The sequence below is a fragment of the Condylura cristata genome, unplaced genomic scaffold, assembly GCF_000260355.1.
Source record: "Condylura cristata isolate star-nosed mole 26May11 unplaced genomic scaffold, ConCri1.0 scaffold00017, whole genome shotgun sequence".
Taxonomy (NCBI): Eukaryota; Metazoa; Chordata; class Mammalia; order Eulipotyphla; family Talpidae; genus Condylura; species Condylura cristata.
Genome location: NW_004567118.1, coordinates 18,849,081 through 18,863,935, shown reverse-complemented (window position 1 = coordinate 18,863,935; position 14,855 = coordinate 18,849,081). Strand labels below are relative to the sequence as shown.

The window sequence follows — 14,855 nt, the reverse complement described above, 5'->3', positions numbered from 1 at the left end:
ACCCCTCTCCCCTCCCCTGCACACATGGACAGATAGTGTTAATAAAAATCATTGGGAATTCTCACCATCACGCACCCAAAGGAATATTCTCTACTTTGTTTACTGCTGTAATAAGGGGGTGAAAAAGCCAAAAAAAGACCAAAATACAGTCTTGATATTTAGAGTTTAACTACATTCTACTCCTCTTATTTCTGAGTTTGGACCAATCAAGGGCCTTTGCATGTAAGATTTATACTGCTTCCCAACTCTCAATTTTTTTTTGTCTCTCCAATTCTACAAATCCCCCTAAACGTTCAAGAGGACAGTGAAGTGAAACTTTGGCAACGCGCTGCCTGAACAGCGTTACTCCAGCAACAGAATTCGCTTCCATCCCAGCCAGGGCGGGGAGCACTGCTAAAGACTGTAGTCGGCGCGATCCTTTCTTGAAAGGGGAAGAAGGAGGCGCCGGGAGCCAGCGAGCACGCACGCCACCTCCCAGACGCGCCCGCGTCCCCCTCCCCCCGCCCCATGTAAGTCGCGCCACCTGCCACCTTCCTTCCTCGCCACAGCATACACGCTTGTTTCCTCATCCACGGTTCCTCTCTCTAACCTCCCGAGGGCAGGAGGCTGGGAGGAGCTAGGGAGGGCCGGAGGCCGAAGTGGGCGTCCGAGGGCGGCGTGTGTCCCCGTCCTCATTTTTCTCATTTGCGTTATTTCTTTGTTCATCGTCAACTTTTTTCCCATTCATTTTGAATTTTTAAAATTCAGCATTCGAATATTAGGATTTTTTGAACACTACTTCTCTTAAATTCTGCGCTCACGCGGTGCTCCCTGGCCGTACGCCCAACGACCCAGGCAGGGAGGCAGGGAGCTGAACTAGAACGGAATCCCAGGCCCTCGGAATAGTTCTGGCACAAGAATATACTGGCCCTCCAAATTAAACGCTCTAAAAGAAACGCCTTCAATTTCCCCCAAGATTCCAGAGACCTTCCCAGACAGGCTGGAGCGCAGGTCTCCCCGTCGTCCGCGGATGCTCACCCTTACCCGTCCCTCCTTTCCCTTCTGTTTATTACACTTCCAATCGAGGGTTTGTTAGGGAGTTGGCGGCAAGACACCCGGGGCAGGATGACCAGACCCTGGGCGGGTGGGAGGGAGTTGGGAGTAACCTGGGGGCCGAGCACCCTGTAGGGAGCGCCTGTCAAGGCGAGGAGTCGGGCGAGGTTTGCACAGGTGGGGCGGGGCGGAGCGAAGCTCTGCGCTGAGGGCAAGCGCAAGCCGGGGGAGAAGCTAGCCCGGGAGGTGTGCCCTGCAGGACGGCTGTAGGGAAGGAGCCCGCTTGGGTGGGTGGAAGGTGGAAGCGCCACAGGGGAGGGCGTGGGCGTGGCCCGGGGCCCGGGTGGGCGTGGCGGTGGGCGTGGCCCTGCGCGGTGGCTCCCGGCCCGGTGCAGCACTAGGTCCGCGGCCGCTGCATCTGGGATCACCGGTGTCTGTCTCCCGACCCCCGGTACGGACAGGCTTTGCCCAAGCTTTGGCCCACCCTTTGTGGCCCAAGCCCTGCATCTCCCCGGCGCTCGGTGGTGCGGAGGGAGCCCCGCGATCACCGCTTGCCTGTAGGAGTCATCTCCCGCAGGTGTCTCCTTCGCAAGTGTCCCCGCGCCTGCGTTCACTGCTGCCTTATCACCCCGCGGGGGTCGCTCCCCCAGAGGTTCCCTTGTGCCGAGCTCACAGCCACTCTCGAACGGCTCCCCTACTCCCCGAGGTGTCCCTGCGACCGCGCCCTTCACACCCTCCCACCCCGTTTACCCGCAGGCTACCGTCCCCTGCAGGTGTCCTCGAGCCCCGCCCGGCCATGGTGGACGTGTTGGGTGGGCGGCACCTGGTGACCCGTGACGGCACGTCGGTAGAGGCGGAAGCGGCGCTGCAGAATAAGGTGGTGGCGCTGTACTTCGCGGCCGGCCGGTGCGCGCCGTCTCGCGACTTCACGCCGCTGCTCTGCGACTTCTACGCCGCGCTGGTAGAGGAGGCGCGGCCGCCAGCGCCCTTCGAGGTGGTCTTCGTGTCAGCGGACAGCAGCGCGCAGGAGATGCTGGACTTCATGCGCGAGCTGCATGGCGCCTGGCTCGCGCTGCCCTTCCACGACCCCTACCGGCAGTGAGTGGGGACTGGGGGCTGTCCCGCGTCTCTGGCTCGGGAGGTCTCCCACCCCAGCCAGGCACGCAGTAGTCTCTTCATCTTCCCGGGGGAGGCTCTGGGAGTTGGTGGGCCGGGAGTCACCTGCATTCCCAGAGTCTCTGCAGGCCCGCTGGTGAGCCCCGACACTGCTCCCTGCATGGGTGATCTCTGACTCCAGGAGCCTGCATTTCCAAGCGGCTCTGCTAATGGTGGCGCTGCCTTCTGTGAACCTACAGTCTGGGGGGAGAGGGGAAGTCCACCCCTTGGTTTCCTCCTTTGGGCTTAGTGTCTGGGGTGAGGCACAGGGAAGACCCTGCCCTGGAGTCTGCAAAGCAGGGTTGGGAGTCTCAGGAGGCCCTGAGTGCTCACCTGGGCTGGCAGGTGAAGAACTGGGCTTACATGCTGGGAGGAAGGGGCAGGTCCCCAGCGCTGGAAGACCCCAGACACTGGTTGACCACCATTGCAGCTTAATTTATGCTGGCAGTGACTGGAATTTCTTAACTATAACGTCTTTTTGTGCTCTTATAAATGTAGGAAGATCCAGGTCTGGACTTTTGTAGAGACAAAAGTCCTTTCTCCCTAAGGGGTCTCCTCCCTTGCTTTAGAAAAACCTGACATGGCAGGACCCTCAGCTCTGTAGCTTCAGCTCCCTTGGATTTTGGAGTTTGTAAATGAATGAGAAATTGACCCAAGTGTTTTACTAACTGCAGGGGTTCAAGAGGGAGGAAGGGAGAAGGTGGGAAGAAGAAGGGAAAGGGGTGCAGGGTGAGGAAGGAGGATATGGGAGTGACCAGGAGGTTGAGGAAGGTGAAGAGGGAGCCTGCGGGAGGAAGAGGCTGAAGATGGAAGGAGGGAAGGGGAGGGGGGATATGGGGTAAAGAGGAAAGAGGTGAGAGGAGGGAGGGCATGGGGAGGAGGCAATGCAAGAGGAAAAAGCAGGGACATGTGGCGGGCAGGTGTGGGAGAACTTCAGGGAGGACTGGGTGAGCAGGAGTGTGGGGGGCAGGGAGGTGTGGGAGGACCCCAGGGAGGACTGGCGGAGCAGGAGTGTGGCTGGGCTCTGACTGTGGCATGCTAGGGAGGATGTCCAGATTTCAGTTTAAGTTACAAGGCACATTATTCCGCCCCACCCCTCACAATCAAAGGCCAATTTCTGATTTACAGGGAGCACCCACCGCCTTTTTCTAGAGGGAATTGTGGCATTATCTCTATTGCCCACCCCTCTCCCCAATTTATTATTTGGACACAACTTTCGTTCTGGAAAATTAAGATTGGAAGCTGATTTGGGGGCGTTCACTGGAAGAGTGAGTCTTCTCTGCATGAAATTTTCTCCTCTGGGTGATGCTGAGGGAAGAGGCCAGGCCCTGGGAGCGGCCACCTGCTTTGCTCTCTCCCTTGGCCTGACCTGGGGAGGACTTACTAAGGTTAATCTGAGTGACCGTGCCTGTGTGGTAACAGGGCTCCATACAGTGTCATGTCCAGTGGTAGCTGAAAAATGAGTTTTGATTTCCTTAGCCCTTGTGACACAGCTTTTGAAAGGCGCACTTAGTTTTGAAAGTGAAGGCTGGCCCTGTTTTAATCAGGCCCGGATCTCAGTCCTGGGCAGAGCCCGCCCTGGGGTTTGCTCTGGAATTCACCCTGCAGTTACATAGGTGGTTAATACCGAGTGTGAGATGCTGGATAAGGATGGCACTGAGGGGAGGGGTGGGAGTCATGTCCACGGACCTGGGGTCAGGGTTTTGTCTCTGTCCTCTTTCCCAGATGTGTACAGAGGTGCAGAGGCCAGGTGTGCTGGCTCAGGTGCAGAGGCTCAGGTGTGCTGTTCTGCTGAGGAATCCATTGTAGGGTTTTCTGGAGGGAAGTTCACTTCTCATCCTTCCTCCTCTCTGGATGGAATCCCATTAACCTTGTCATTGCTATTCATAAGTTAGGGAATGGGCTCTTCTGTGGGAATTCTTGGAACTATGCCCTAAATTCTATTTATCCCAGCCTAGATCCATGGACTAGATCATCCCAAGAACTATGGGATGTAGGAAGCACCCAGACAGCCTTTTAGGATGTTCCTACTGTGTCCAGAAACTGACTGCTTGGTGCCTCTGCAGTGGCTGGAAAGCGCCTTCCCATCATCCACTACCACTGGATTCCTGCTGGCCTTCATGAGCCTGGAGAGGAGAAACAGATGCTTGGGGAGCTACTGTGTGGAAGCTCCCAGTGTTTCCCTGGGCAAGGCAAGAGGCAGTGGTGTGCAGGAAGTACCCAGAGCCACTCACCTGTCCTTCAGGTTGCAGAGATCTTGAGTTTCTGGTGCCTCCCCCACGCAAGGCAGTGACAAGGTGCCTTCCGCCTGGGAAGGCAGATGTTTGCTGATGTCCTTGAAACTAGAGGTGGAGCGGGCACCCCAGCTCCCTGCTCCCTGTCCAGGTGCGTGTGTGGGGGCTGTGGAGGGCCCAAGTGTGGCACAGCCCAGATGAGTTGCCCCCTGCCCACCTACCCTTCCTCTGTTACTGGGTCTAGAATCAAGGCATTTCTGCGCTGCTGCTGAGCTTGTGAGTCTCCGAGGTGATGACACACATGGTATTATGGCAGCTTTTTAACAACTTGTGCCCACTTGGGCTCTGGAACCCTGGCAAGGCCTAAGGATGCCTGGAGAGAGACCCTCCTGCCTGCCTGGCTCTGACCACCCTACCCCCAAGGGCCATGCTGTTGGAGCTCCTCAACCTCTGGGCATCAGGTTCAGTTGATGGCAGTGAACTGGCACATCTTCGCTTCTTGTGCAGAGAAGGTCCCCAGGGGCGCCGAGGCCTGTGTGTGCTAAACTTCGCACTTTCCCTCTCTCCAGCCAGTGTTCCCCCTGAGCCTTGTGACCTGACAGTCCTGTTCAGGCATTGCATCCGCTGAATCTGTGGGCCTCCAGTTGCCTACTCATGGCTACCTCCTTCATGGGCGCCAGGACCATTAGCATATTCCAGCTATGCCTGGGCCCCAGTGCCACCATGAAGTGCTGAACATTCCCCTTCATTCCTGAACTTTCCCCTTCTCATCAAGGACAAGTCCTCAGCTCTCCAGTGGCCACTGTAGCCCCCAGGGCTCAGGCCCGATCTACCTCCACCTCTCAAGCCAGCATTTGTCCCACACTGGCCTCTCATCCTAGTCTCTGGCTACCCCCTTTCCATCATGTTCCAGTATACTCCATACACTTGCATGAGTCTGAAGGGGACCACACACGTGCTCCATCCCTGCCCTGGAGGCCCCGCTTCTCTGCTGGGCAGCTCCTCCTCCAGATCCTCCTCCATGCCCCTGGGATGCCCATTGCATCTCTGACCCACCATAACCACAGCCCAGATGCCCCCCCAGAGTAGGGATGTGTGTTTGGGGGTCTTGGCAGTCCCTAAGTTTGGAACACACATTGTTCAGGGTTTGGGCACCAGCGGGAAGCCTGGTGCATGGTTGACACAAGTAGGAAGGTTTGCTCAGGAGCAGTCTTTGCTGAGATGGAGAGATTGGAGCCAGAAGTTGCCATGGCAACCCAGAAGAGCCTGTGCCAAGGACGAGGACTTGCTGCCCCAAGTGAAGGGAGGAGCCAGCATCACAAGCACCAAGTGGGGAGCGTGAGGGGGACCCAGGGTCTCAGATTTCCCCGAAATGGTTAACAGGATTGCAGTTCTGGGGACTTTCATTGCGCCCAGTGACAGGGCCCTCACCTTCAGCTCAGCACCCACAGGGGTGGAGGTGACTTCAGGGAGTCTGCAGCTCCAAGGTGACAGGAGTCCCCAGGCAGAGGCTGCCAGGGTGGGGAATTGCGCTCCCCCATGGTGTGGCTCTTGGAAGACACACTGGAGCGAAGAAGAAACGAGCTCAACCTCCTCCCCCCTCAACGCCCCTCTAGCTGGCATCTCCCCCTCACCCCCCCAGAGCTTGACTTAATGCTGCAAGTGATTTTGCCAACAGCAACTCAGTATGTAAACAATAAAGGCTACTGACGCGCCTACCAGACTCACCCCGTGGCCGGGAGCTGGTTTTGAGGGAGACAAGGGACAGTTTCTTGGCCTTGCATTCTGCCATGTCTGCTTCATGCTCAGGCCGTGGCCCTCATGGTGTGACAGAGTGGTCGCTGTGCTCGGGCCATCCAAATTCATCACAGAAGCTCGTTCTCCGGGGAGTCTTGTACTTTCAGAAACTGTGATGACAGGATTTGGGGTGGCTCCCTCCCAGTAACAAGAAAGCCAGTATTTTTGGTTACTTGTTGCCAAGTGCTTAACTAATCTGTACATATATTAGTCATTTAATTATTATTATTATTTTTTAAGATTTATTTATTTATGCATACAGAACTGGGGGACAGGCCTGAGGTGAAGGGATGGTGAGAGGATTCACCAAAGACAGAGTGGGAAGCAGAACAGGCCGACTGACGAAGTACACTGCTGAGGGGAGCAGCGGGCGGGTCAGGAGAGGTCTGCTGCACCATGTGGTCACCTCTGGGGCAGGCGGGGATCGAACTCATGCTGCAGTGGCTTTGGCTTCTTAGTGCCGTGCTTTCACTCGCTGCACCACCAGGGAGGGCCCTTACAACAATCACAGGAAGTCCTTTTAGTTATTGGTGTAGGTGAGGAAACTGGTGGGCGGTCATTCACCACTAGTGACTATCAGAAAGAGGGGGTGGGGGCTGGTTTGCAAGGAGGGTCATGGATGTAGCAGCCACCCTGGGCCCTCATTGCCCCAGGTGTCCGCAGACCTTCCCTTCTGGCTGCTCTCTCTGCTCCTCATTCCTGGAGGGTACAGGCAGTCTGAGGGAGCAGGGTGCACACGCCAGTGAACATTAGTCCCGAGGTGTTTACAGCTCCACAGATGGGGAAGGAGGCTGCTTGTCTGATGAGCTCTGGGGATACTCCTGCTGCTGCTCTTACTGGTCCAGGGTCCCCTTCCACACCCGAAGGCCCTTGCTTTACCTTACACTACTGCTCACACCTGGTCCTTGGGCCAGGCAGCTGCCAGGGGGAGGTGGGAATCTGCCAGGAGCCCGGTGGGCTCAGGGATGTGTGTGAGTGCCACCAGAGACCCCTCCCGGAGCCCTCAAGGGCCTCCTGCATGGCAGAGCCCCAACTGAAGGACCACAACTCCTTTTTTTTTTTTTTTTAAAGATTTATTTATTTGTGCATACAGAACTGGGGTACAGGCCAGAGGCTCAGGTGTGGTGAGAGGATTCACCAGAGACAGAGTGGGGAACAGAACAGGCAGATTGACGAAGCACACTGCTGAGGGGAGCAGCGGGCGGGTCAGGAGAGGTCTGCCATGCCATGTGGTCAACTCCAGGGTGGGCGGGAATCGAACTCATGCAGAAGCGGCTTTAGATTCTCAGTGCTGTGCTTTAACCCGCTGCGCCACCAGGGAGGGCCCACAACTCCTTTTACTGAGGGGCGGGCACTGCTTGCCCCTCATGGCTGCCTGGCCCCTTGTGGGGTGGCAACCTTGGGGGCAGCGTGGGACAGAGGAAGAATAACTCAAAGTCCAAGTCATGAGAAAGGGAGAGAAGCCACCAGGGGCTACATCCCTGGAGATACAGCCCCGATTTCTGGGCCAGCCTCGCATTTATTTGGTATCAGATTCAAGGAAGGTGGCAAGTCCGTGGGGAATGTGAGGAATGTACTGGTGGGGCTGCGTATGGGGGTGCATAATAGTCTGGCACAAGCAGCCTGGGTTGGGGGGGAGGGGGAGGCGGGAATCTGGGCTGTTGCTTGGGGGCTCCATTGCCGCTGCTGGAAACATCCTATTCTAGTTCCTGTCAAGGTGGTGCAGCTGGTTATGCTGATTTGACCATAATGTCTGCCTGCTGTTTTCAGCAGACACCCTCATACCAAGACTCTTGTCCTGGTGAGTGACTCCCTGCCTGACTCTACATTAGCTTAACCGGCAGCAACTTTGGGCTTCAAGCAAAATCCCAAGAACAAGGGGGCTTGCGGACCCCCAGCTGCCTAGTGCAAAGGCTCAGTAATGATTGCTTTGCGGCGCACTGCCAGTGATGCTGAACACACTCTGTGCAGAGTGACACGGGCTGTTTCCTTTGTCCTCATTTTTTTTTGTTTTCAGCATTAGGGGAAAGTGAAATCCTTAGGTGTTTCAGATTTTAGGGGGTGAGCAGGATGCTTACCTGGGGAGGGACTTGCCTCTCCACAGGGCCATCCCTGGGCGTCCTTTTCACTGTGGGTGGTCATTGCATATGGGGAGTGGTTGGACCTTCTGGGCCATCTGCGGAAGCTGCAGTGGTGGCCTCTGTGGGGTGCTCCTTTTGGGGACTTGAGCATCCTCAGATTTTGCTATCAACAGGGGTCCTGGAAACCAGCCCCCCCCCCCCCCCCGCTGGTACTGAGTGACAGCTATATTGTCCTCGGTATTTTCCATTCACTTGAGATGCAGGGCGGGACATTTATGGGGTTATTTCAGGTTTAGAATCACAATGTCCAGTACAGGGGCCATTAGGTACTTGTGTCTACTTAAAGTTAATTACAGTGAAGCATTCAGTGCCTCAAGCACACCCACCACATCTCAGTAGCTCAGTGGTTCCCATGGCTGTGTGGCTGGCACTGGGCAGCACAAATACAGGGCGGTTCCTTCACTGTGGACACATCTCCGATGGCTCTGGCTTAGGTTGGGTGGCAGCCAGAGGAAAGTCTCGAAGGGATCTCCTTGCACAGGAGGTAGCTGGCTGCGTCCAGGACCTTGTAGGGCTAGCACGAAGGAGACCCGGCCCTTTCGTAGGGGCGGCCGGTCCTGTTTGTGCTCACCCTCGGCCTCCCTCTTCTCTCCACAGTGAGCTGAGGAGCAGGTACAACATCACGGCCATCCCCAAGCTGGTGGTGGTGAAGCAGAGCGGGGAGGTCATCACCGACAAGGGGCGGAAGCAGATTCGGGAGCGGGGGCTGGCCTGCTTCCAGAACTGGGTGGAGGCGGCCAGCGTCTTTCAGAACTTCTCAGGTTGATCTGGAGGGGTCTCCCCGGCCCCTGCTCCCGGGAGCTGGGCCTCATAGCCTGCTGCATCGCAGGCATGGGAAGGAAGTCTCTGCTCTGCCCACGCGGCCCTCTTTGTTCCAGAGTGGAAGCAGAACTTTGTGGCAGGAAGAAACGATCCTCCCTGCCCACCCGTAGTCTCCCTGTTGGCAGAAATTTTTATAATTTGTAGCATATTTCCACACGCCACACGAGCTCAAGTATGTTCATAGTGAGTATTTGAAATCTATGCAAAATAGATTATTTACATAGGTTCTTCAGGTACTATAATTTGTTTATTGCAGATAAAATTTCTGGAGATCTGTTTATTTTAATGAGATGTTTTCACAGCTATATATTTATTCATATAGTTCGAAGAATCTATAAGCTTTAATAAAAAATAAAACTATTTCCACATTGAGCCCTCTGCTTGCCTTCTTTCTCATTGCAAACCAAGTGTCCGTATGAGCAAAGTGAATACTGGATGAATTCCATTTGGTAAAATCTAAGGCCTCTTGCCCGGTGGCTAACGTGGTTGATGCACTTTCATAGATAAATTCTAGTATTTTAAATCACACATTCTTGGGGTGGGTGAGCGACTAACTTTAATAATGGGAAGTGTGTGTGCTCACTGCAACCACAGACTCCTTAAAGGTGAAACGATGCCTCCTGGGAAGCAGGCTCAGCATTGGCCACCAGTGCCTGGGACCACGCTCCCCTGGGGCTGCAGCAGCGACGCCCTGCCTGGGCTCTTCTCACGATGGTGTGTGGTGGGTGTTTGGGTACCTGGGCAGGGTGCCCACTCTACCAGCCCACACTCCTGCCCCACGCTGGCTCAGGCTGGGAGAGTGGCCCAGCTCTTAAAATTACTGTTTTAACCTAGTGATTATTGATTTTTCTTAGTTCCAGAGGACTGTATAACTGTCTGCTATGTCAAGTGCTCTTCACCACTTGCATCACAAAAGCAAAGCTTTTGGGAATAAAAAGACAAACACCAGATCCCAGGCTGCCAACGAGCTAAGGGTCTCTCAGGTGACCTGTGGCCTCAGGATTCTTGTCTACACTGGGAGGCTCCTTCCCTGTACCCCACGTCATCCAGAGATAAACCACCACTGGGGTCTCAGTCCTGTGGTGTCCCTCAGCCTCCCACCATCCTACCTGTGAGCCCTCTTTGCCGCCATCCTCACCCCACAGCCTGGGCTGGCTGCAGTGCCCCGCCCACTGCTGGGGGCACTTGGGAGGGATGTGGCATGGTGTGCTGTGGTCAGCTCTGCCCTCTGCAGCCAGATACCTCTGGCACTGGCTCCCACAGTTCTGGAGGCGTGAAAGAAGGTCCACACACACTGAACTCATACTACCCACACCCCAGACACACACCAACACACGAAATATGCATAGTGAGACTATTCCTGGGGTTTCATATAGAGTTTGATACTCATTTTTGATTTAAGATATACTTTTTTTGTTGACCATAATAAAGAAAACATCTACTCATTGTTAAATGTTTTAAAAATATAATCAGGAAGAGTTGCTGGATTTGTAGGTATGCCATTTCAGCTTCTCTGCAGGTAATTATGTGGTTTTTCTTCTTTGTCTTATAGGTACGGAAAATTACATTAACACAGGTCCTAATTTGAATTATTCTTGCATTCCTGAGGGGTAAATCCCACTTGGCCATGACTTATTATCACTTTAATGAGCTTTGGAATTAAATTTGTGAATATTTTATTTAGGCTATTTGCAGACATAGAAGGCTGCCTACGTGGTGCTATTTTTTCCCGCCCTCGTGCACCAGCCCTCCCCATCGCAGTGCTGAGTCTACTGCTTTTGCAGACTTCTAAAGGGTGCGAGCCCTGGTGCCCGTCTGGGCTGATATCCACTCCCGGGCACACCTGGCACCTGGTGGATTTTCATGGACAGGGTGCCAATCTTACTCTTGTTTGTTTTGTACTTTCCAAAGATGTGCTCTGCTTTCAGCCCGTGGAGAGGATGGAGACAGGTTGCCACAGGTTAGTCCTTTATTTTTGCATGATCCCCTGTCAACCGGGAATATTAGCTCTCCCTTCTCATGGGCTAGTGGGGGCTAAAGGGATCACTAAAACATGCACACTAAGACCAGTGTCCAGCACACATGAACACTCTGTGCCTGTTGGCTGTTATAGTGATGAGCACTACTATTCATTTGTTAGCTCCAGAGGTTGCAGGTTTCACTAGAACCCAGTGTGGTCTCACTGCCCTCCAAAAGGTCAGGGCTGGTTGCTGTGGGATGCAGGGACAAAGCCTCCCAGATTAAACAAGAATCTGAAGCCATGGGTGATTAGATCTTGTTTCTTGGCAGCCTCGGATATGGTGTTTCTTGTGGGTCAAGATCCTCTGCCCACTCCCTCCAGTCTGGGGCTGCAGCTGCCTGGGTTACCAGGGTGTGTGTGGACCAGCAGGACGGGCTCGCCAGGTGTCTAGCAGGAGCCACGGGGTGAGGGGTGCAGCTGGCAGTGGCTCAGCCCCACACCAGCAGACTTAGCCTTGTGGGTCAGGATGTCACTCATTCTGCAGGTGCCTGTGCCTGCATTTTGATCTTACACAAGTGATAATGAAAGAGGAGTCTGCACCGAGTGCCAAAGTGAGGAGAAGAGCAGGAGTGTCACGTGATCTGTATTATTCACTACAGGTTGAAGAATTTGGAAAGACACGGGCCAGAGCTGGCAGCAGACAGCCCGCATCCCTTGGGGTGCCATCAGCCAAGGCAAAGATCTTAGATACTGACCCAGAGTTGAGCATGTACATGTGAAGATGAAGGGTCAGGGCTGAAGAAGTCTCTGGAGCTCCATGACATGGGAACAACTTACACAAATGCAGCATTCAGTAATGGCTACTGAGACTAGAAAGCATTTCACGGCACAAATGGACACAGGAAAGAGACAGAAATCAGCAAGGCAGCCTGCCAGGGACATTTTGAAGCTTCTTTGTCACATGCATTCAGTGAAGAGAAAGGGGTAGAGGAGTTTCTCTCTCTTTGTGATCTTTATTGTTTTTTATTGGGGTATAGGGACTGGGGTTAGAAATATCATGATGGGCTACACCTCATGAGGGGAGGATGCCCGGGATACTTTTGGCAATTTTTAATTTTTCTTGGAGTTGCTGCTCTTGCTTCTTCAGGTCCACTACTGAGTGGCTTCTCCTTGGAAGAAAATTGCCTCTTTTTTTTCTTAGAGATAGCCCTGTTTCCTGCCACTTCCTGGTCACTAACAGGTTCCTTTTGGGAGTAAGAATTCTTCCTCCTGGGAAGGTTTCCAACACCAGCTAGGACAGGAATTCTCAAAGTTCCCGCGACTGGAGTGCCTACCAGTAACTGACCAATCTTTCCGGAGGACTCGTTCTGCTAAGGACGCAGGACCGGGCAGACCCACCATCTGTGTTGTGGAAGGTTCCATTAACATATTCTCCATTCAACAGGGGGCACCCCAATCTGACTACAGAATTTCCAAGTTCTTGGGGAGCTGATACATGTGGGGGTCTGACAGAGACCCCAGGTCAGGCCATGGCCTCTCGAGCAGGGCTCTGCTGATGGTTAACACGGGCTGCGTTCCCCCTTGATGGCTGAACCTAGGTGTGAACAGCAAGTGCTAGCTTGGTTGCTGAGAGGATGGCACTCCCACGTCGGGAGGGTGCCTTCGTGGGTAAGCAGGTGTTGCCACCTGGAGAGATGTCTGGGCCCCAGGTGTTGCTAGGATTTCAGCTTCTGTTTGGAAGCTGATTGATTCTTCCTTTTCACTTAATATGTCGCACAAAAATCTCCCATAAGAAGGTACACCTATAGTTTTTTGTAAGTTCAAAATTGTCTATCACACATGAAATTTTATCAAATAAAGAAGTAGGTTTTGGGGGGGATATTGACTGCCACATGCTGGTCAGGTAGACTTAGGCCCTGCCAGATACCCCCGACCCTGGTCCCCCAGGGCTCCGGGAGCTCAGGAGCACTGCAGGCGGGTGGGGTCTCATGCAGACTGGGAACAGTGGCCTCCCAGGCCTGCCTGGTGTGGCAGGAAACAGGAGTGCCCAGGCCATATAAAGTAATTTAAAACCTGGAACTATGACCAGCTGTTTGTGACAGCTATCATTTTTGGGGTCAGCTACAAAATGATTAATTTTGGTCAGAGTTCTAACTGAAGAACTCTGAACTTGAAGCAGGATTTGGGAATAATAAAAGCGAGCCCCTGGTGTGTGGGAAAGAGCCATACACCCGGTTTAGCTCCAGGGTGGAAGCATGATAAAAGCGTCCCCGCCGTGTGTGTGCGCGCGCGTGGACGCTGAGCCTGGTACTGGCCTGGGGCTGGCGTCTCCTCATCCTGGAGAGTCCGCTCTGGGCAGCAACGGGGCCCACCCACCAGGCCTCCTAGGGCAGGAGTGAGACCCAAAGAACAACCTGCTCGGGACTCTGAGACAGCCAAGCAGACAGGTGCCTGACACCTTTGAGTGCTGTGGCTCAGGAGCAGGAAGAAGTGCAGGTGTCCTGAACCTGCAGGTACCTATTCCACCGTGTCTTTTCTCACATTTCACTGGGCAGATGGGGAGACAGCCAGGGGAGCTCCTCCCTTTTGAAAAAATGCAAAAAAAAAAAAAAAAAATAGTGAAGAGGTACAAAATCAAGCAAGGCGGCCTTGAGCCAGGCGCAAACAGTCTTCCTGCCTCCTGCTCTTAAATCAGGCTCAGGCACCACAGCCCCTCCACGGAGAGTGGCGCGGGCTGGGGAGGCAGGCAGCGCCGACCGTCTGCATCTGGAGTCGTCTGCTGTGGAGGGAGAGAGTGCTAGAGCCTCGTGGGTTTTTGCTTTCCTGTCAAAAAATGATGCAGCTTTCCGGGGTGTCTACCTGGAGTAGAAGATTAATGTCATTTCGGAACTTGTTCCGGAAGTGGAAAAGTACACACACACAGCGTTAATTGCAGCTTGGGGGCGTTTAGACTGCCTTTGACCAGCAGGGGGCCCAGAACTCCAGGTTAAGAATTTCCTGGTAGCTATTTCACAATGTAGGGAAAATGAAAGAAAACCAAGTTCCCCCCCTCCCCCCGACACCCCCCCTCCCGACCCCTTCCACACCCCCAACCCGGTGGCAGTTCTTTTCCTTTTGCTTTCCTCTCCCACTTACGCCTTCAAAAGCCCTCCCCCATCCACGGTCCTTGCCAGCTCTTTTTGACGGCTGCCTAATGCTTTATGGCTGACACACACTTTGCTCCTGGGTGTTAGGCTGTTCCTGATTTTTGATTACTACAAATAACACTGCAGTAGCATCTCTGTGGATACAGGCTTGTTTTTCTTTTCACTTAATGCCCTAGACATGGAGTTGTTAGGTCAGGTGACTTACTGACTTTTTGAATGTTTGATACAGATCATTAGATTTTAATTTTCAGACACGTTGTTCTAATTTTCAGTTTCAATAGCCGCAAGGTGAAAGGATGGGCTTTACGTTGTTATCTTCAGCATTTTCAATATTTACGAGCTTGTAGGTAAACCGCCATCCTCTCTGTGGTTCTGAACTCTGTCCCCTCTTCATTTTTCAATTAGGTTTTTCTCACCTAATTCATTAGATCTTAGAATATTATGACTATTAACTTTTATCCTATTTGATGCAAACATTTCCCCTAGCTTATTGCATGTTTAATTTTATTTATGGTCTTTTTCAACCAGTATGTGCTCACGTCTATCATGTTTTTGCTTTTTTTTTTTT

At 53.5% G+C, this 14,855-nt stretch overlaps 1 protein-coding gene across 1 annotated transcript; it reads left to right on the top strand.

Annotated features, from left to right (window-relative positions):
• Positions 1-1,797: 1,797 nt before the first annotated feature.
• NXNL2 (nucleoredoxin-like 2) lies at positions 1,798-9,468 on the top strand. The gene is made up of 2 exons (XM_004684491.2): positions 1,798-2,130; positions 8,957-9,468. The coding sequence occupies exons 1-2, from the start codon at positions 1,829-1,831 to the stop codon at positions 9,123-9,125; spliced, it is 471 nt and encodes a 156-aa protein (XP_004684548.1). The 5' UTR covers positions 1,798-1,828; the 3' UTR covers positions 9,126-9,468.
• The last annotated feature ends 5,387 nt before the right edge of the window (positions 9,469-14,855 follow it).